The sequence below is a fragment of the Azolla caroliniana genome, unplaced genomic scaffold, assembly GCF_043228905.1.
Source record: "Azolla caroliniana isolate FFs.n. ecotype wild unplaced genomic scaffold, voAzoCaro1.0.p SCAF_4, whole genome shotgun sequence".
Taxonomy (NCBI): Eukaryota; Viridiplantae; Streptophyta; class Polypodiopsida; order Salviniales; family Salviniaceae; genus Azolla; species Azolla caroliniana.
Window position 1 is genome coordinate 8,451,919 of NW_028230439.1, and position 23,145 is coordinate 8,475,063.

The 23,145-nt window shown below is 39.8% G+C and overlaps 2 protein-coding genes across 2 annotated transcripts; one reads left to right on the top strand and one right to left on the bottom strand.

Annotated features, from left to right (window-relative positions):
* Positions 1–3,419: 3,419 nt before the first annotated feature.
* On the bottom strand, positions 3,420–12,441 carry LOC147865036 (4-hydroxybenzoate geranyltransferase 2-like). Its single transcript, XM_087317750.1, has 8 exons — positions 12,032–12,441; positions 11,320–11,455; positions 11,088–11,209; positions 10,187–10,256; positions 4,372–4,521; positions 4,106–4,241; positions 3,871–3,970; positions 3,420–3,747 (listed from the first exon to the last, which is right to left on the bottom strand). Exons 1-8 carry the CDS (start codon positions 12,424–12,426, stop codon positions 3,678–3,680), a joined length of 1,179 nt encoding a protein of 392 aa, XP_087173876.1. The 5' UTR covers positions 12,427–12,441; the 3' UTR covers positions 3,420–3,677.
* A 1,926-nt stretch (positions 12,442–14,367) lies between these two features.
* On the top strand, positions 14,368–16,021 carry LOC147865037 (protein ROOT HAIR SPECIFIC 17-like). The gene is given in 6 exon segments (XM_087318603.1): positions 14,368–14,427; positions 14,430–14,521; positions 14,606–14,708; positions 14,803–14,936; positions 14,938–15,060; positions 15,062–16,021. Coding segments are annotated over 6 exon segments (585 nt in total). The 3' UTR covers positions 15,135–16,021.
* Positions 16,022–23,145: the final 7,124 nt, after the last annotated feature.

A 23,145-nucleotide genomic window follows, 5' to 3' on the forward strand; every position in this document is an offset into this window, starting at 1 on the left:
AGCCGGATGATGAATACCCCGGCTACGGAGCCGGATGATGAAGACCCCGGCTACGGAGCCGGATGATGAAGACCCCGGTTACGGAGCCGGATGACGAATGTACCCGGAGAGAGATCCGGATGCGGGGACATATTTGTGAATATGTTTGCCAAGAGCCCTTGAGGCTATATTTGTAAATAGCCCGAAAGTCATATGTGTATAAATATGACTTAGGGCAGCCGAGAGAGAGTGAGAGAGAAGGAGGAAGGAAGAGGTCGACGCCTCTGTGTAATACCGCCGCCTGTGGCGAGGACAGCGAGCTCAAGGTCGTCGCCTTGCAGCTCGCCATTGTACATTCCCGCGTATAGTGATAGTTGGAGTCTTGCACTCCCGTGGTTTTTCCCATTTAGGGTTTTCCACGTAAAACATCCAGTGTGCCCTTCTCTCTATTGTTTTTCGTGCATTGTTGTATTTCCCGTTTTCTGTGAATCGATCCTGTTCCTCGGGTGTGGCCGAGCACGGAATTTCGACACTTCTAACTTCCCATCCGGAGGGACTTGTTTCCTAACAACAGCCACAATTGTTTCTTCAACCCGTCCCAGATTATGTGCATTCCCAAAATCTGTCTTGCAGGACCCATATCTTTCATTATGAATGACCAGTTGAAGGCCTTCTTTTGCATTCCGATTTTGATATGGTCCTGCACGACGATCAACATGTCGTCCATGTACAACAGTAGTAGGAATTCTCCTCCATCAAAATTCTTCATGAATACACAGTGTTCGCCCTGCGTCTTGTGGTATCCTTGATCGGTCATGAAGAAGTCGAACTTGTGGTACCATTGTCGGGGGGGTTGCTTTAGTCCGTATAAGCTCTTTTTCAACCGGCACACTAGGTTCTCCTTCCCTTTCTTGACGAATCCTTCTGGTTGTTGATGTAGATCTCTTCTTCGAGGTCGCCATGTAGGAACACCATCTTGACGTCTAGTCTCTCTACCTCAATGTCCATGCTTGCCGCTATGCTCAACAGCATCCGGATGGTTGTCATCTTCACTACCGGGGTGAAGATCTCATCGAAATTCATTCCTTTCTTCAGTTGGAATCCCTTCACCAAAATGCGGGCTTTGTATCTCGATGGATTTCCGGTGTCTCCCGGTTTCATCTTGTACACCCACTGTTTCGGAGTGCGCAACTCCGTCAATTCATATGTGTGGTTCTCATGCAGGGAATCCATCTCATCTTGCATGGCATTTAACCACTTGCGGCTATGGGTGTCTTTCTTTGCTTCTTTGAAGCTTTCTAGCCCTCCCTCGTTGTCAATATTACATGCTCTACATTAGGAAATCTCCAAGGGGGGAGGGGGCGGGGGGGCTTCTCTCTCTTAGAGGGTATCTCTGTCCTTCATTTTTGTTGAGCAAGCAAGGTCAACCAGATCCAAATCAGTATTCGAAACCTGTAGCTTAACCGAAGAACCCGATTGTACTCCGAAATAGTGAGAACAAGAACACCGTTTCCCAAGCTCATCAGTTATCCGTAAGAAAACTCCCATGTTGGGATAAGAGATTAGTATGAAGGGAGGGAGATGAAAATTGGTTCAAACTGTCAAGATCAGTACTAAGACAAAGAAGGCATTAGTACTAAAAGATGAGGATTAGTACTAAGGGAAGTGTAGAACTCTCGAGAGACGGAAAGAGTGAGTGAGAGAGAGAGAGATCGAGAGAGAGTGATGATAACAAAAGATATATATTATGTTAAGAGAATATACAATAGTAGCGAGGAGGGTTAAGATTGGCATTGAACCGATTTAGTTCAAAATAATGCCTTGTGCCTCCTTTTATAGTGTTCTCAGGAGTACTCCTGAAGTTTCTAGAATGTTCCAAAGAAATCTAGAATATACATCAATTTTCTATAATAAAACTTAAATGAAAAATAATATTCTTTGTATTACAACATATAGTCTAATGGTCAAGAGTTCGACCCATGTAACATAAGGTCATGGGTTTGAGTCTTGCCATATCATGACAGATGGTGGGTGGCTTTGGTGTCAAAGTACCATAATCTTTCCATTTCAATTTTGTTAGTTTGTACTTTTGACATGAATGCTTGTATGAAGGATGTGTCTTCTTCTTCATTAGATATTAATGCAGAATGTGCTTGGCCATTGAACTTTTTACCTCTGTTTCTTTAACCATATTGCTTCCGGTGACATTCTCTTTCCATATGTCCCGGTTTGTTGCAATATCTTCATATGATTGTAGAATCATTGAGTGCTCCTGGCTTTGATGGTTGATTTGGTTTGTATGACTTTGAAACTTTTGAAATCTTGGCTTTCAAAAGTTGGATTTTTGAAATATTGTAATTGCGCTCATTGCCATTGATCTATCGTTGTGTTTCGCCTTGCCCTTAATTCTTCAAATCTCTTCTCTTTTCACTTTTAGGAACATATTCTTCATGTTTCAAGTGTTGTCATCATTTCCATGTATGGTGACAAAGGTGTCCCATGAATCTGGTAAAGCACACAAAATTAAATCAAATTTCATATCTTCATCAATTTTATTATTTGCTGATAGTGCTTGCTTGGGGGCTAACTGCCATTTCCTGATAAATGCATCAATTCCTTCACTTTCTTCCATTTACAATGTGACAAGGTGTCTCATAATTGCGCTCATTGCCATTGATCTATCGTTGTGTTTCGCCTTGCCCTTAATTCTTCAAATCTCTTCTCTTTTCACTTTTAGGAACATATTCTTCATGTTTCAAGTGTTGTCATCATTTCCATGTATGGTGACAAAGGTGTCCCATGAATCTGGTAAAGCACACAAAATTAAATCAAATTTCATATCTTCATCAATTTTATTATTTGCTGATAGTGCTTGCTTGGGGGCTAACTGCCATTTCCTGATAAATGCATCAATTCCTTCACTTTCTTCCATTTACAATGTGACAAGGTGTCTCAAGGTGTTGATCTTTGTTGTTTTGTCTGAGGGTTCATGGCATTCCTTCAAGGCATCCCATATTTCTTTTGATGTTTCTAAATCTTTTACAAAATCTATTTGTTCATTGGTTAGATGCATAACTAATTCCATGCATGCATCTAAATCTTTTTTTTTTCTATTTTATTGATTCTGGGATGGTTGTAGGCTTTGATATTAAACCTTTCACAATGTCGATTATTTGTGCTCTTTCGAGGATTAGAGTCATCCTTAATTTCCACATTCTATAATTTTTGTCATTGAGTTTCTCCATGGTGTATTTTCATGTCTTTGACGTTGTTTTGTTTGGTGGACTTCTGTTAGACTCCATCGTTGTAGATCTTCCGGATCGATCTTCTTGATGGTTGTTCCTTAATTCCTATTGGAAGGCTCTAATACCAAGTAGGAATTTAAAGTACTATCTAACAAAGGATAACAAGTTGATACATATGACTTAACATTATGAAGAAAGAAAGATTACATTGTATTCATGGTAGATGTTACATTTAATAGGCAATAGAGATCATAGGGAAGTTTGTAATGGGAATGTTCATTGTGTTCAAAACTCACATGAATATAACTTTCTAACTAATAGTTGTGTGAACAAAAGTCACGTTAATAGGTAGTTACATTCGTTATTTTTATTTTCTTTATTTATGATATACTTGTCATTTATAATAACGTCTTATTTCTAATATTAATATTCTAACAATAGACCCAATCTTATCTACGCAACCAACTTCCCAACGACGATTCCGGCAAACACGATTGCGCCGAACCATTGGTTGGAAACAAATCTGAAACAAAGGGACATCCAAAGTTAGGAAGAAGAAGTTAGTGCTCAAGACTACCATTATCCAATTCCTCTACAAAAAAAAAGAGAAGATATAGACGTATAGACAAACTGAGAAGTTACTTACTTCGAGTTACAATCAACAGGATTATTGATGTCAACAGTTGCTATTTGCCAATATAGATGGATGGCCGCAACCAAGGTGCTACAATAGAAAGGCCATCCTCCTATTTGATTGTAATTATCCACAACGAATTGATTAGTCTCAGCTCAATGAATATATTAGTGATTAACACGAATTCGATTGTTCCTCACACAATGCTGAAAGGCAGAAAAAATACAATGAGAAATTAGATGGATACCTAGGCCATTAATGTATCCTGCTAATAGGAGTGAACCAATGGTGATAGCTGCAAAACCTGTAAGCCATGATTGTGTCCCATCTCCAAAATATAAAGCTGTGGATTTCACACCCACTTTGACATCATCACTCTTGTCCTGAATGATCATCATCATAACATTCCAAATAAAAAAGGCTTCACTATCTATTCATACATCACAAGATTGAATGTAAATAATAATAATCTTTATAGGAATAATCATATTAATAACATTGAAAAGGACCAACCTGATGCGCATAGATTGTGTCGTATACTAAAGTCCAGCAAATACAAGCAAGGTAAAGTGGGGCAATTGCAGGAATCTGGATGCTCCCTTTCAATGCAGCCCAGCCTAGTAGAGCACCCCAATTTATTGTCAAACCCAGGAATGCTTGAGGCTGCACCCACATACTTTGTCATAAGTTGTTGTAAGCTCTGTTTCATCGGTATTATAGAAAACTATGACTATCTTGAACAATCTCCAACTCTTGGAGAAGGATAGCCATACATATTAAACCAAAAGATTTCCTTTCAATTAAGCCCCACATTTATGATATATTTTATACTCAGATGTAACACAACGGATATACCGAGACACAAATAAACGAGACAAGCAACACACAATTTTACGTGGAAAACCTGGATTCCAGGGAAAAACCACGGTGAGCAAAGATTTCCACTATGAGACAGAGAAAAATACAATCATAGAATGATAGAACCTGATTGAGTATGAATGTACTCCCAGGTTGTTGTCTGAAACCACAGTTTCAACCGAGGGTTGTTTCCCTTTTTTGAAGCTTTCAACGCTTCTATGTTCTATCTCTCTTCTCTTCTCTATTTCACCCTTCTTCTCTAGTTTCCTCACACACTCAGGTGTAGAGCTATGTCTCTCTCTCTCACACACTTTCACAACCACCACTGTGTTAGCACACACTTCTATTCTTCTTCGTTGCGTCGCGTTTTCTCACTAGCGCGCTCACTTACAAATAAAGTTCACTCTCACTCATCTCTCACAGTTTTTACTCTCTGTAAGTTATCCCACATACATATGCAACTAATACAACTATATCTATATATACTAACCTAACTCACACTTATATATATATATATATATATATATATATATTCGTTCAAACTTCCATTTGTTTTCGGCTTTTTGGCCAATTTCGGTGAGCCGACTCATTTCGACTTCTCGGCCAATTTCAGCTTTTCAGCCAACTCCCCCATAAGGAGGGAGAACCTTATATAACAAACTCCCCCTTCAGTCCTGTAGGGGTGCAGTCAACCAAACCAGTCCTTCGCCGACACGTAACGAGTTTCTCCATAGATAAGATTTTGGTAAGCATGTCTGATCCATTTTCGTTAGTATGGATCTTCGTTAAGACAAACTCATTTTCTTCCACTCTCTATCACAACCAATGATACCTTCTTTGAATGTGCTTTGCACGTGAATGATAGCCAACATTCTTAGCGAGATGTATAGCACTCTGATTATCACAATGAAGCAGAAGTTTTTCTTGCTACATTCCTAGTTCACTTAGGAAATATCTCATCCAAATCAATTCTTTTCTGGCTTCTAATACAACCATATATTCAGCCTCTCTAGTTGACAAAGCTACAACCTTTTGCAATCTTGATTGCCATGAACACAACTCCCCTTGAATAAGTCATCACATACCTTGATGTGGATTGGCTAGAATCTACATCACCCAACATATCAGAATCTGTTAAACCTTCGAGCATAGGTTTCCTAGAGCCATATCTAAGGCATACACTTGAAGTACCTTTGAGGTATTTGAGTATCCACTTTACGGCTGCCCAATGTTCCTTTCCAGGATTACTCATGTAGCGACTAAGTGTCCCAACAGTGAATGCAATGTCCAGCCTCCTGCAGACCATAACATACAATAGGCTCCCGACAGCCCAAGCATACGGCACCCTCCTCATCTTTACCTTATCTTTATCAGTTTCCGGACAGTGTCCCGAGTTTAGCTTACAATTCACTGGCAATGGAGATCCAATAGATTTTGCATTATACATATTAAACCTTTGCAAAACCTTCGTCACATATTTCTCTTGTGACTGGGTTCTGGTCTACAACAACAACCTCGACAACCAGCACAAGGAGATGCGGAAGTTTGCAAGGAGGTGGTTCGGGCCTTATCCAGTGACAAGGGCCAACGACAACAGCACCTACCACCTCGCGGAGCTCGACGGAACGAGTATAGATGTGCTAGTGGCTGGGAAAAGGATCGAGGTGTTCAAGAAGCTGAACGAGGACGAACCGGACCCAGAGGGCATGGATGGTGAGGATGAATGACCGGTTCGAAGCAAGTGACGAACTGGAGAGCGAAAGGTAATCGCGGGCCGGTCCTCTCCTACAGAAGTCTATTCTGGCGTATACCGGAGGATGCACGGTTAGGTGGGGGCGGATGTTGTGGAGGAAACCATCCCTAGGAGGAATCGGCGGATGGTGTGCGTGAACCGGCCCTTACTCACGGGCACATGTTTTGATATATTTACATACATAGTTAAGTATAGGCCGGCGATGTCATTATCCTAGGTAGCACTAATTCATTAAGTAGGGGATTGAAGAGGATCTCTATCGGAAAGAACGAAGAATAACAATGATTTAATAGTCTGTAAACGGCTCTCTTGGTGCTATAAAAGGAGAGGAAAAGGGCATGAGTAGGGATCGCGCATTTCTGAGAGGACGAGTTGCTGTGGAACTGGGAACCGAGCTCTCTCCTCCACCATCGTTGTTGTTTCTGCAGGGATTTGGGTTAAGTTGGTTGCCTCTGTTGCGTGAAAGCCCGCGTGCTTCCGGTAGAGGCTCCACTACGAATTTCAGTGCGCGTGTTCGTCTGTGTTGAGTCTATCACCGGCTTGCTGGTTGTAACATTGCAAGATCTGTAATCTATACTGTTATTGGAATTGATTCTTTCGTTTCTATCTCTTTGTGTTTCTGCGAATCTCTCTCTTCCTCTCATCTCTCACTCTCTCACCTTATTTCATACGCGAGAGCGTAATACCGTGATAGTGGGCCTTATACTTAAGTGTATTTCCATTTTCTCCAACATTTAATTTGTAGACCCATTTGTTTCTAAGTGCCTTCTTTTCATCAGGCAACTCCATTAGCTCATAGGTATGGTTCTCATGCCATGAATCCATTTCCTCTTGCATGGCATTATACCACTTCCCATTGTGTACATCAGTCATGGCCTCTTCATAGCATTCTGGTTCCCCTACATCAGTCAAGAGAATATATTGATTGGCTGGATACCGAGAGGAGGCCCTCCTTTGTCTTAGGGGATATCTTCTTCCTTCAATAACCGACTTAGATTCGCTTTCTTCTGCTAGCTCATATTCCGACTTAGATTCGTGTGCATCAGTTTGTTGTTGTGTGTCGGCCGACTCAGATTCGGCTTCATCAGCCGGCTGTTGTCTGATGACTGGTTGTGTGGGAGTGGGATCGACTAGTGTCGACTCCATAACAGTAGTCAACTAGGAAGAAGACTCTGGTCTTTGTTGTTTCTAGTCTTCAATTGTCTTGTCTTCCATGAATATAACATCATGACTTCTTATCACCTTCTTATCAAGGAGATCCCACATCCTAAACCTGAATTCATCTTCTGAGTACCCCAAGAATATGCCATGGTTGGACTTGTTGTCCAACTTTGACCTTTGATCTTTAGCAACATGTACATAGGCCAAGCATCCAAACACCCTAAATGCTGGTAGGACACACTCCTTCCTGTCCATATTTGCTTCGTCTCGGCACAATTTTGCATCCATTACATACAATGTGTTCTGTTTTCGAGCTCGAGCCACAATTAGGCTCCCTTTATAGAACTTCCATGTACCACTACGAAAACCACCATTGTAGCCTTCATCGTCTAGCTGTCTAACGATATCAAATTCAATCTTATATCCGGAACATGACGTACATCTCTCAACATTAACCTGCAACCAGTAGATGTTAACAAGCACAAATTTCCTATGCCCACAATCTTGCATTCACCGTCATTTCCCATCCTTACGTAGCCATAGTCACCAGTTGTGTAAGATGAGAAACATTCTCTTTTGGGAGTTAGATGGAACAATGCACCGGAGTCCACTACCCAAGAGCACTCAACATTTGCAAGGTTTACACTACCTTGTTCACAAACAAATAACATCTCTTCTTCACTAGTTGCAATGGTTGAAGTGTTTTTATCATCAGAAATTTTTCTAGGTTTAATCTCATCAGCCATGCCTTTGTCCTTCCTAAGGTGTCGACAATTCTTTTGGAAGTGACTAGGCTTCCTACAATAGAAGCATGTAGGTCTTCCTCTAGATTTCGACCTTGCATACGCCTTATCTCTATTTTCACGACTTCTGTGTTTGCTTCTTCCTCTACTAAGTTCTTGGGTCACATTAGCTTTTGATTGAGACAAGGCACTTTTATCCTTTCTTCTTGTCTCTTCGTTTAGAATACTTGTAAAGATAGGTTGTCTTCTTTACATGAGGTACTATGTGTCACTATTAGGGTTTCCCAACTATCTAGTGGAGTACATAGTAGTAGTGTGGCACTACATAGCATCATCTAATGGGAACTTCGTTGATGTTAAGTGGTTTACCAGACCCATGAAAGTACTAATGTGCTCTACGATGCTCTCCCCATCTACATACTTTAGTCTCACTATTTTTGAACTCATTAGGGAAGTTTTAGTTAAGGTGTTTTTCCTTTCATAAAGGGCAGAGAGTTTATGAGGTACTATGTGTCACTATTAGGGTTTCCCAACTATCTAGTGGAGTACATAGTAGTGTGGCACTACATAGCATCATCTAATGGGAACTTCGTTGATGTTAAGTGGTTTACCAGACCCATGAAAGTACTAATGTGCTCTACGATGCTCTCCCCATCTACATACTTTAGTCTCACTATTTTTGAACTCATTAGGGAAGTTTTAGTTAAGGTGTTTTTTCTTTCATAAAGGGCAGAGAGTTTATGCCATAACTCGTAGGCATTTGTGTCACTAGCTACATGTTGTAGGACGCTAATGTCCACACACTGTCTTATAATTGCAACTGCCTTTCTATGTCGAGTTTTCCACTCAAATTCTATTACCCTCACTGGTATATCCTTCCTTTCTATGGGCTCATACAGATCTTTGACTATTAGAAGATCTTCCATTTTAATCTTCTAGTTTGAGTATTTTTGTGAGTTCAAGACAATCATCTCGGAAAGGCACTCACACTCCCTTCCATCTAGAACCTAGGCTCTGATACCAGTTTGATATATTTTGTACTCAGTCGTAACACAATGGATATATCGAGAAACAAATAAATGAGACAAGCAACACATGATTTTACGTGGAAAACCCTAATTCCAGTGAAAAAGCACTGTGAACAAAGATTTCCACTATGAGACAGAGAAAAATACAAGCATAAAATGATAAAACTTGATTGAGTATGAATGTACTTCTAGGTTGTTGTCCGAAACCGCAGTTTCAGGCGAGAACTGTTTCCCTCATTCGAAGCTTTCAGCGCTTCTCTGTGCTATCTCTCTTCTCTTCTCTATTTCACCCTTCTTCTCTACCTTCCTCGCACACGCAAGTGAAGAGCTATGTCTCTCTCTCTCTCACTCACTTTCACCGCCACCAATGTGTTCACACACACTTTTGTTCTTCTTCATTGCGTTGTGTTTTCTAACTCGCACGCTCACTTTGATATAAAGTTCACTCTCACGAGCTTCTCTCATAGTTTTTACTCTCTGTAAGTTATTGTGCATACATATGTAGCTAATACGACTCTATCTATATATACTAACCTAACTCACACTTATATATATTTATATATATTCATCCATTCGTTTTCGGCTTTTCGGCTGATTTCAGCCAGCTAACTCTCGTTTCAGCTTTTCGATCGATTTCGGCCAGCCGACTCTCGTTTCGGCTTTTCGGCTAATTTCAGCCAACCAACTCATTTCGACAACCGTACATAACAGTTCGCTTTAGAATTTATTCACCAAAACCTGTAGTCATGAAAGATCATCCAAATATCGTCTATTAATTGCCATACCCAATAAGTGAATCGCTTAAAGAGAGGATAAGCTCCCACAAATAAGAGATTTGCTGCGCCCAAAATTTGACTGAAAAAAACACAAAGATGACATTTAGATCTCCAACTTGATCAAAATTAATTGGTAACACAAAAAAGAAGAACCGATATGATTCGTGTATGTTTTTTCACATCAAATAAATATAAAAATGATCTCGAAACTATTACTAAATTTTCATGCATTCCTATCTATCTCCCTTTCTCTCTTTTGGTGAAAACACACAATTATATTAATAAATGTGTGCGAAAAACACTACTTACAATTGATAGTTTTTAGTTTTTTTGCATATGGGATTAACTTTAAAGTGTCGTGAACTAACAACGGGTAATTGCTTCTTTTGCACTATTCAAATGGAAGATAGTATGCATTGATTTATACAATGTCCGATTGCTTTTCAAATTTGGAGTTACATTTCTCAAATTTGGCAAGTTTTATCACGGTGTTATTCGACACCTGATAATGGGTGTTTGCATAATTTACACAGATTGACCCAAAATTAGAGATGGAGATCGTTTTTCTATTTCTAAGATATTGGGGATTGCATCATAATTGAAACATGTGCAACGTTTTGTATTCGATGGTAGACATGGAGTGTAAGTATATCTACAAAAGTTGAAGGGAGTACTAATGTGGTAATTTTTTTATTGGAGCAAGTGGAAATTCTTTACTCAGTAGAGTGTTCGTCTTGCCTATTGGTAATTCAACATGTTCCACTACCCATGTGGTGTAATTAGTAGGTAACCATACTCCATTCTCTCTCTCTATATATATGTGTGTGTGTGTGTGTGTGTGTGTGTGTGTGTATTGTATATCGTTAATGTCTAAGTTATATAGTTGAATAGTTGCATGAAACCTACTAACCTGAACTCATTGAATTGCAAAAGGATTCCTCGATGTAACAATAATTGAATGGCAAGGAAGCACAGACCTTGGAATGGTGTAACAACCCCAGAAGCAATGGGTCGCGATTTCGTTCTCTCCACCTACATACAATCGAGTTTCGAAAATATAAGTCGATGATTAAAGTCTTCAGCCCTATATAATTTTGTTGATGAGCACAAAGGATCCAAATGATAAACAAATATGATGTCACCTGGCGATCATAATCTCGATCTAAGAGATCGTTAATAGTACAACCAGCACCTCGCAAAATGATAGAAGCCACTCCAAACAATGCAAGGGCATAGAAGTCCGGAAGACTTCCATTTGGTGCAGCTAGTGCAATCGACCTGATATACATACATACATACATATATATGTGTGTGTGTGTGTGTGCGCGCGTGCGCGCGCGCGTGTGTGTATAAAGACCATGGATTGATTTTAAAGTCATTCGGAATCTTGTCCAAACCAAATCTAACGTTTCAGGAAGCATAGTCATGGCATGTATAAAAGGACACATGCTACAGATATGTTTAGTTAGAACCTTTTGCCTTTAGTTTGATGTGGGTTTGGTGGTTTCCAAGTATGTAATGGAAAAGGATTGATTTATATAAAATTGATATGATGATTGATTTTCAAGGGAAGTCTGTGATCTGTATAAAGGCAAGGATCATCAAAACCAATTCACATGCTTTTCATGTGTATATGATAATGGATCGGTGATCTATCTAATATACCCAAATTCTGCCTTTTCTATAAATGGGAATAATTTGGTTGGAGTGATTCACAAAAGGAGGTGTCCAGTGAATGGTTTCTATACCTTGTGATGAATTGACCTAAAAGCGGATCGGTGTCTCATAATCATTAAGAAATTAAGTGATTTGGGGGAGGGGGGGAAGGAGGAGGAACCAAGAAACACAGTTTACCAGGCATAGGGCCAAGCAAGTAGCCAGGTGCCGATAGGTTTATCAAGCCGAGCCAACAGAGCGAAAGGCCGGATGGGCGCAGGAAGAAAAGTTTCGATCCACGAAGAAGAAGCAGGAGTTGGATGAGTAGGAGGGAGAATGGCAGGTGAGGAATCGCCTGCGGCACATGCTCGTGTGCGTCCCAAGGATGGACGGGGATGGGGACGGGGACCGGAACCGGCACACATGCGGCCGAGATGGGGAAGGACGCGCGAAGAAGAGGAGGAATGGAGGAGGAGGAGGAGGGAAGAGATGGAAGGATTTGGGGAGGATTTGGCGAGGATATTGCGAGGCTGAGGAGGAGGAGGAAGAGTAGGTTTGAGGAAGTGAGGCATTATCATAATATTTGCGGCCATGGAAGCTAACTTCAGGCAATAGTAGTAGTAGTAGTAGTAGTAGTAGTAGTAGTAGTAGTAGTAGTTATGGTTAGTAGTTATGGTTAGCACTAGCAGCACCAGTAGCTAGTTGTAGTTAGTAGAAGGAGAAGAACAAGAAGCAAAGAAACGTGGATGGCTTGACTTAATGCTAAAATGCACAAGTCATTCATGGAATAATAAATACATTTTATTCTTGTTGTCATCTTGACTCTTTTTCTTTTTTTATTCCAAAAAAACGTCATCTTGACCCTTAACATGACAGTTGCGTGCAAATGAATAATATACATAGTGAATAATATACATAATACTATTGACCGACATTGGGGCCAGTCCGCAATACCAATAAACCTTTTTGCCCTTTTCTTTTAAGTTGTTAGACTTTCACTTTGGGCTAAAAAGTTCTTAAAAATGTTCACCTTTCTTAAAAGTTGCTAGATTTCTTAGAATGTGAAACATGTGCAATGTGTGGCAACCAAATACTAAACTACACCACCAGTGTTGGGCAAAGTCCCAGGAATAGTGTCAGCGTTCCGGTTGGGTTGGGACATTTGCTGGCCAAGGTAGGGGGGAGCCGGAACTGATTCCGGCTAGAATTTCCCAAAAATCGGAATCTAGTTGGTTCATATTTTCGTAACTGGCTATTTATGCATTTTTTAAAAAGAATAATGTTTTAAAAAAACGATTTTCTCTCTTTCCCCCTCTTTCAGTGTATTTTTTTCCATGTTTTCCCCCTTTTGCCCCACACTCGAATCCCTCTTTCTCCTCTTTTCCCTCTCTTTTCCTGTGTGTCTGTAATATGTATTATCTCTTCTCGATTTCCTGTGCCTTTGAGTCGAAATGGAGTGCACCAACACCCACATGCACTTTCTCTGTAAGTTTCAAATGGATGTAACTTTTTATCTCGGGCCCTTTGATGACATTAATATTTCGTTCACTTTCATTTCTATCTGTCTCACACAATGTCGATAACGTGAAACCACCCATGATTGTGATAATAATATATATTGGTATGATGTTGAAGATATAAAAACCTTGGGAGATGGCAATATTGCTTATGCATCTGTAAAATAAAAATTTGAGGATAAAATTGATCTAATAATACACATGTTGAAATGCTTTCTTATTATCCTAGAGTTTTTGAACAATAAGATCTCGCTAAGTTCGCTAAGTTGCTGACAAATAAAGGTTGAGATTATCGATTTTGCCAAGTTCATACTCTGGATTGGAGTTGAGGTATTGTATGAGGCCATCCACAACTAATATCCTATGAGGGTGAGATTATAGATTTCTCTAAGCTTATATTCTGGATTAGAGTTGAGGTGTTGTATGAGGTCATCCACAACTAATATCCTATGTATTTCCATGAATTTCTTCACACATAGTGCCTTAAAATTATTAAAGGACGGCTCAAGTTTTTAATATAATGGACCGATGGTCACTAATTTAGGTTTATATGCCTCTGGCTTCACTTCCACAATGCTTGGGGAGGCTTCAATCTTCCAATTTTTATTGAACATAGGTGCATCATCAACATCCAGATTGATCTTCTTCTTCATGGTGGAGTGGTTTCGTGAGGAAACGGAAAGGAGTGTTCGACCCAATAATACGACTACATGGCCAAGAAGAAGAAGAAGAAGAAGAAGAAGAAGATGATGATGATGATGATGATGATGATGATGATAATGATGATGAAGGAGATGTCATAAATTATTACAATTCCAAATGATAAACCTGATCATCTAGCCCCCAACTTCACCAAAGAAGAAGAGATGGGTATGAATACTAGATTCATCTTCAGTGAACCTGATCGTCTTTTCCGTTGAATTCTTCGATTCTAATTAATCGACTCTTGTATGCTTCTTGATTTTTAGTGGACCCAAAGTTATTAGTGTGTCCCTTTCCTTTTCTGCGAACCGAACAATGATTGATCACAACATCGATTACAGTTATGTGATTCGCTGCCGAGTGAATTACCATGCTCAAGTAGGTTCACTAAAGATGTGGAAACAATGAGTCAGGTATTAGTTGAAAGGTTGAGGCAAAAAAGTAATCAATATATCGCACATCATTTGAGGTACAACACTCTTTGATTTTCCAGATCATGGCAAGATTGAAAATTTGCATTTCAACATCTGATGATGTGTTTGGGTGACCATAGGTTTGAATCTAACATGCTTGCATTCTGTGGTTGCTATTATGGAGGTGGGGATAAGGAAAGAAGAGAGTCAGGGTTGCTGCGGAAATGGTGGAAGACCCTTCATGTAATCAATGATAATATTTTATGGGTCCTATATATTTCATGTACCAGAAGTTTGCACTTAAGATCTCCATGTTATTTGACTATTCTATTGTCAGCATTGGAACCCTGAAAAAGAGAGGAGAAACAGAAAATGCCCCCTGACCCCAGAAGAAGTGGAGATCATGCTCAAAGCATTAGGTTTTGGAAGTGATTGCCACCTATATGTTGCTTCAGGGGAAGTATATGGTGGGGGACACACTGGCTCCTCTTAAACAAATATTTCCAAACTATCACACAAAGCATACATTAGCATTTGAAGGAGACTTGGAGCATTTTGCTCCATTTTCCTCATGTATGGCAACAATTGATTTTATTTGCCGATGAAAGCAATGTATTTATAGCCAATAATAATGGAAATATGGCGCGTATCCTCACAAGGCGTAGGTAGTATTCTTTGTTATTGCATTCACTTAACTATACGACTTGATTTTATTTATGTTTCATCTATGCTAAGATTGTAATGGTTTGAATAGATTTTGGTTCCTTCTTGTTTGTTTATGTGTCAACTTGGTTCTACATGCACTATTTTGACCATAAACGCACCATAAGGCCCAATGCAAAAAAGTTGGGCAGTCTTTTCCTTTCAAAGCCTAATATGACGTGGGAAGCATTTGCTTTGAAGTTGCAAAGAGTCCAAAGAGGCTTCATGGGTGAACCTAATGAAATGAAGCCTGGCAGGGGACAATTTTTCGAAAATCCCTTGGCCTGTATTTGTGAGAATGTTGAAACAAAAGTGAAACTAAAATTACTTCAACAGTAGGAAGAAGAACTCTTGCATATTCAAGAATTGCAAGAAGATGAGATGTTAAAGAGCCAAGAACAACTAATAGGTGTAAGTGAACTTGAAGACAATGTTGACCAAGATGCAAAATTATCCTGATTTGGAAGATATAACATTAATGCAGCAAGAAGACATGCAAGAGGAAGATAACTTACTTGAAAGATCTGAGGGCATAGAGGCAGACAACCTTTCACTGTTGTCTGACTAATCCATGGCAACAACTTAATAGCTTAATGATCCTGATTTGGAGGAAATGGAAGTAGAGATGTGAAAGGAACTTTAACTGATGGATACTAAAGGATCTTATTGTTTTTTACTAACAAGAATTCTTAACCAGTTCATATATATCTTTAACCTCGCACAGGATCAACACTTTGTTGCTCCTTTGGCATCTGTAAAGAGTGAAAAGAGAAACAAGTTCCTAGATTCAACTTCCTAAGCTCTAGAATTTGTTGTATAAAGTTTCTACTTCTGGGCTTGTTTTGTATATATAATGGTCGAACAACCATGTGAACTGAACAATGACTGATCACAACACCGATTACAGTTATGTGATTGGTTTTACAAAATACATAAACATGATCACAATTATGCCCAACATAGACCTAAAGATCTAATCAGAATTGGGTCTCAAACCAACATCAATAATTTGAGAAGAAAAGAGCATGAATTGACTCACAAGTCTTTGATTCATATTCCCTGATCCCAGATTATGGTTATGTGGCATATAGATTTTGTGTTTAAACAATGACTAATAATGTAATCTCAAATCATGATTATGCGCCATTGTATAGATATTTTTACTACTAATCATTCATAGGTTAGTGATATTGATTACTTGTAGTGCAATGTTAATTCTTGAGCTACTTTCAATTTTCTAAAATTTTCATATAGGGCGAGGTCACTTTTTTTTAATGTTCAATATTTTGTTTCTTTGTTAGATAACTCATGAGGGAAATCGCAAGTACCATTTCTAGAGGGCCGACTCCACAAACTCCATAGAATGTACTCTATCTATGTTGCTACCTCATCTCGTGCTAAATTGTTTTTTGGTATGTGGTAAAAAAAAAATTTAACATGTTTCGGCCATACGAAAGTGGCCGAGTAAAATTTTTCATTTACGGTTAGGATCATAAGCAGCAAGAAAAATTCTAATAGGGGTTAAAAACTTTGCCCAACACTATACACCACCTCTGTCACATATTCACAGAATCACAAACCTCCTTCATATTTTAATTCCCTCTTTCCCCCGTTTTTCCCTATGTGTGTGTGTCCTGCTCCTTGCTCACTGATTATGCGACATCTCCTGCTCACCGCTTTAAGGTATGCATTTTGCCTATTTTTCTATTTGAAGAAGATGGTTAATCTAATTAAACTCAAATTAAATTAAAGCACCACCAAAAAGAAAATGGGACAACTCAATCTTTTGCTAAATCTTTTTCGCTTTTCCCTATTTTTCTCGTTTTCAAGGGCTCTTGAAGCCTTGGCTTTTGGGTATTCCCCATGGGCACTCCAATTTTGTGCGACAACCTATGCGAAGGCAATTCATTTGCCTTTAACATAATGCTAATAAAACCAGACACATATTAGTGTCCTTTCTCTAATGTTCTTTTCTACTCCCCTAATTTTCTCCTATTTAAAGTGTGAAGCCTTCTTCAAAATACTTTCACAATCATTAATGCAATCTATTTGAAACCTTCGCCATCCATTTCCATCAATAGTTTCATAATCTCTCTTTCTGATAATCCTTTAACAATGATATCATCTTAAAATGGCGTGTACAATATTGTTCATTGCATTCATCATCTAAGCAATTTAAATTGTCGCACTTGAACGTAGAGTACATATACATACCACCCCAATTGGTATCTTCATTGTTATGTTTTGTCACCATAGAATATACAATTCGTGTTCGTGCAAGCATTCAAACGTTTGAAAACGTTTGGAAACGAACACGTTTGCAAAGGGAAAAATGCGTGATCCTATTTTTTTCTTTTTTTTCATTTGTTATCATCACAAATTTAGCTCACCCTAGTGGTAAGGAGTCACGGTATTGTTGTCTATGTCTTGGGTTTGATTCCCCATTTACTCATCTCTCTCTTATTAGTACCATGTCTTCTTCTTCTTTCCCCCCCCCTTACTATTAGGACTAAGCACAACCTAGTGGTATGTTGTTGTGCTATTATTACTTGTGTCTTGGGTTCTATTCGTAACTTTCTCATATCCTCTTGTTAGTGTCCTGGCAAAATTTTATGTTAGTGTCATGTTCCCTTTTCTTTCTTTCTTTCTTTAGAAATTAACTCACCCCAATGGTAAGTTGTTATGCTACTACTGCCTATGTCATGGCAAAATTTTATGTTAGTGTCATGTTCCTTTTTCTTTCTTTCTTTCTTTCTTTGTTATTAGAAATTAGGTCACCCTAGTGGTAAGTTGTTATGCTACTACTGCCTATGTCATGTTTTCTTCATATTCTCGAATATACATTTTATGAGTTTTTGATCGTTTCTTTCTTCCTCTTCTTTTTTCTTTCTTTGTTATTAGAAATTAGGTCACCCTAGTGGTAAGTTGTTATGCTACTACTGCCTATGTCATGTTTTCTTCATATTCTCGAATATAAGTTTTATGAGTTTTTGATCGTTTCTTTCTTCCTCTTCTTTTTTCTTTCTTTGTTATTAGAAATTAGGTCACCCTAGTGGTAAGTTGTTATGCTACTACTGCCTATGTCATGTTTTCTTCATATTCTCGAATATAAGTTTTATGAGTTTTTGATCGTTTCTTTCTTCCTCTCTTTTTTTCTTTTTTTGTTATTAGAAATTAGCTCACCCTAGTGGTAAGTTGTTATGCTACTACTGCCTATGTCATGTTTTCTTCATATTCTCGAATATATGTTTTATGAGTTTTTGAACGTTTGATTATAATTTATAATGACATATTTTGAATTAATCTCTATACATCATAGTCATCTTTTTGTAAAGTTCTGAAGTGAGGATGATAGAGATGTCTTGATTCTTAAGAAGCATCCCAAAAGTATGCATGTGATACAACGCAAATATTGCAACCATACTTATGTTGGTTATTCACAATGGATTAGAGTCCACTTATTGGGATTGAGAGTGAATCAATATATAATATAGACCATAGTCAATCCAATCCAACTTTGAGATGATTTACCATACACGTTTGATTGAATCATTCTCGAATGCGAATGCACGTATGATACGTATGGTTCATTCTATGGTTGTGACTATCATCAATTAAAATAGATCATATCCCATAGGTCCACCATATAGTTGATTGCTCTCCCAAGAAAGGTTTTTGCAAATTCATCAATAATTGGCATAATCCATGCGTTTAGGGTTGTAACTTTGTTCAGTGGTGTTGAGAATCAAACTCAGCTTCCTTAGTGTGGGAAACACATCGTAGGAATACCCAAGTTTGTGAACATCCCACCTCCTTTGTATCATAACTAATGTGTCAAAGAAGTTAAGTCCTATGACACATATTTTGTAGGTAGTTAAGTCTCCACCTCTTTCCCAAGAGACAATTCTAGTGAGAGAACTTAGAGATAAGGTGACTACATAGGCACCTTCTCCTTCCCTTTGTAATTGTTGTGGTTCATTCTTGCTTCTTGTTAATACAATTTTCTTGTTTTTTGTATACATTGTGTTCTCTCTCTCTCTCTCTCTCTCTCTCTCTCTCTCACACACACACACACACACACACATTGTTTCCACTACAAAGAATCACTCCTGATTCTTTACATGGTATTAGAGCGATTGGTAACTTGATCCAAGTCCATCTACATGTGTTGTGCAAAAGCCCTTGTTCACGAAAAAACGGCCAATCAATGTAGTAGCAATCTGCACAGTTCGCATCATAGAGAAGAAGAAGAAATTCAACATGAATACTTAGATGGGATGCGCTCTTCCTACCGAGAAACTCGACAAAAACAATTTCGCATCTTGGGAGTACAAGATGCACGAATACCTTGTCGGTCAAGACTATTAGAGCTATGTCGAGGGAACTCAAGAAAATCAACTCAACCTAGCACATGTTGTATTGCCTTGCATCATGCATTCATGATCACATGCTTGGCTACATCAGAGAGGCCAAAACACCGAAGGAGGCATGGGGGAACCGAAAGAAGATATTCACGGCCAACAGAACTGCATGAAAAGTTCAACTCAGTCAATAGTTGAATAATATCCAACAAAGGGATATGTCAATCAGAAGTTATACCTTGAAGATCAAGGAGTTGTGCGACTCCCTCGGGTCGATCAATGTTAACATTGATAACGATGAAATGGTGCCAAAAAGCCTCGGTGGTCTAGCACCCCGGTTCGGTTGCCCTCGCAAGGTCAAGGGAGCTAAAGAAAATCAACCCAACCCAACACATGTTGTATTGCCTTGCATCATGCGTTCATGATCACATGATTCACTACATCAGTGAGGCCAAAACATAGAAGGAGGTGTGGGGGAACCTCAAGAAGATATTCATGGCCAACACAACTCCACGAAAATTTCAACTCTGTCAAGAGTTGAACAGTATCCAACAAAGGGATATGTCAATCGGAAGTTATACCTTGAAGATCAAGGAGTTGTATGACTCCCTCTGGTCGATCAATGTTAACATTGATAACGATGAAATGGTGCAGAAATGCCTCGACAGCCTACCACCCCGGTTCAGCACAATAAGGTCGGCCGCCATCGCAAGGGAGAATCCTCCCTCCTTCGATCTCCAGTCGATGTTACTTGTCGAAGAAAATCACGTCTTAACAAGGATCAATGTGCAAGAAGGAAACATGCTCTATTCTAATTCAGATGGAGGAAGGGGACAAAGTTGTCGAAGAAGAGGTGGATTCGGCCAAGGCCATCATGACAGAAATATGCGGAATATTGCTCGGCCACAACTGAGTCTTAGGATCAACCACAGGAAGATGGGAATAGGAAGAAATGCATGTATACACACAAACAATAGAGCAAGAGAGAGTGTACATAGTATGTTAACGTGGAAAACCCCTAAATGGGAAAAAAACCACAGGAGCCCACGGACTCCAAACTATCACTATGTTAGGAGAATACAACAGGGGAGCACAGAGGCAATGAACTCGTGCTCACAGTCTTCACCTGGTGGCAGTTACAACAGAGAATCTCTTTGTATTTCTCTTTTTCTCTCTCTCTCTCTCTCTCTCTCTCTCTCTCTCTCTCTCTCTCTCTCTCTCTACTACGCTCTGTATAGTAGTTACACCAATAACTCTATACAACAAGAATAATGACAACTCAATGATCTACACTACCTCAAGTGTTTGTCCTAGGTCATATTTATACTAATATGACTTTCGGGCTATTTACAAATATAGCCCCAGTGGGCTCTTTAGAACATATTTACATATATGTCCCTTCATCTGGTGACAGGTTCTCATCGGGCCTGCATCATCCAGTTCTCATTGGGTCTTCCGTTGCGAGGTACTCATCATCCGGTTCTCACCAGGTCTTCCGTTGCCGGGTACTCATCATTCGGTTCTCACCTGGTCTTCCATTGCCAGGTACTCATATCCCATCCGGAGGGACCGAAATCCTAACACGTCACAATCAAGAACAACCCTGCGAACAGAAATTCTACTACTGACAAGACGTTGCAAACAAGCGAGGTGGCACATTTAGAAGAAGGGGGGGGGGGGGGGGGGGGGAATCATGCCGGACCCAACCAACAAAACAACTCCGTCGAGTGCGGATATTGTGGCAAATTTCGCCACTATCAGGCAAAGTGCCGCAAAAAGAACAGTGAGTTGGCCTTCACAAGTCGACAACTCACCAACTATGCCTCAAACTCCGACTACAACGAACATGGTGGAATATTCGTAATGCAGCATAGAGCGAACTCTAAGCCGGCCTCCTGCCACACTAGTACCTCCAACTCAAAAGATGTATGGTTTGTCGACTCGGGTGCATCCAATCACATGACGTCTCATAAAGATTGGTTCTGAGAGCTACGAAAGCCCAAATGACCCGACTATGTGGAAACCGGAGATGACACAATTCACCCTATTCAGCACGTTAGTAATGTTCCATTCTGATAGAAATAGTGTTGGGCCATAGTCGAGTTCCACTATGTAAATGGAATATTGAACAAAAGGAAAAATGAATAAATTCCCTTACACAATAAACCGAGACGACACCGGATGTTAACGTGGAAAACCCTAATCAAGAAAAACCACTAGAGCTCAGAGACCCCAACTATCACTATGAGAGAGAAAAGGTACAATGGGAGACTCAGAGGCAACGACCTTCAGCTCTATCTTCGCTTACTAGCGGTTACAACAGAAAATATTTTTTGCTTCTCCCCCCCTCTCTATATCTCTCTCTCTCTCTCTTTGTACAAAGCTAAGCATAGTGCGTACTCTATTTTGGCCTCCTACCACACTAGCACCTCCAACTCAAAAGATGTATGGTTTGTCTACTCATGTGCATCCAATCACATGATGTCTCATAAAGATTGCTTCTGAGCACTACGAAAGCCTGAATGACCCGACTATGTGGAAACTAGAGATGACACCATTCACCCTATTCAGCACGTTAGTAATGTTCCATTCTGATAGAAATAGTGCTCGGCCAGAACTGAGTTCAACTATATAAATGGAAGATTGAACAAAAGGAAAAATGAATCAATGCAGTTACACAGTAAACCGAGACGGCACTGGATGTTAACGTGGAAAACCCTAATCGGGAAAAACCACTAGAGCCCACAGACTCCAACTATAAGAGGAAGGGTACAATGGGAGACTTAGAGGCAACGACCTCAAGCTCTATCTTCGCCTACCATCGATTACAATAGAAAATATTTTCGGTTTCTTCGTCACAGAAAACTCTTTATCTTCTACCTTCTTCCAGATCCAATGATATCTCCTCTGGATGTGCTTAGTTCGGGAGTGGTAGGCCACGTTCTTCACAAGGTGGATGGAACTTTGGCTATTGCAATAGAGTCAGTATTCCTATTGTCGGATCCCTATGTTATTGGTTAGGAACACATGCCACACTCAGTCCTTTGGGGTAGCTTACAAGGTGATCGTGGTGCACGGAAATCGGGATGTGTAGTGCGGGATTGGTAGGGCGTAAGGAGGGGATGGCTACAACCTAGCCTCCTTAGGGCATAGCACCCAACGCGTACTTACCTTGGGTTTATTGTAACACCGTTTTGTAAAGAGACGAGACACGGAAACAAGACACCAATATCAGAGAAGATAAACTATATTAAAATGGCACTCTCTGAATACGCTAGCTCTTTACAATGGTGTCTCGCCCTTTATATACATAGGGCTTACAATCGGTAACACTCCCTCCATACAACCGTTACATGCGTTCCTTTAATGCTCCTAATATATACTCTATTATCCATGCGTTATGTCTGGTGGTTACAATTCCGGTAGACAACACCTGGAACGTCCGTGGGACAGTGCCATGGCACGTTGAACCCATTCGCTTCCTATTCGTCGCCCAAAATGTCGAGGATGTTCGGCTCCATTCGTTCGTCATTCACCAGAGGCGGTGTGAGGTCTGTAGGTGCTTCGCTGGTATGCTTGGCCGGTGCGTCGGTTTCCGTGTTGTTCTCGTGACGCGG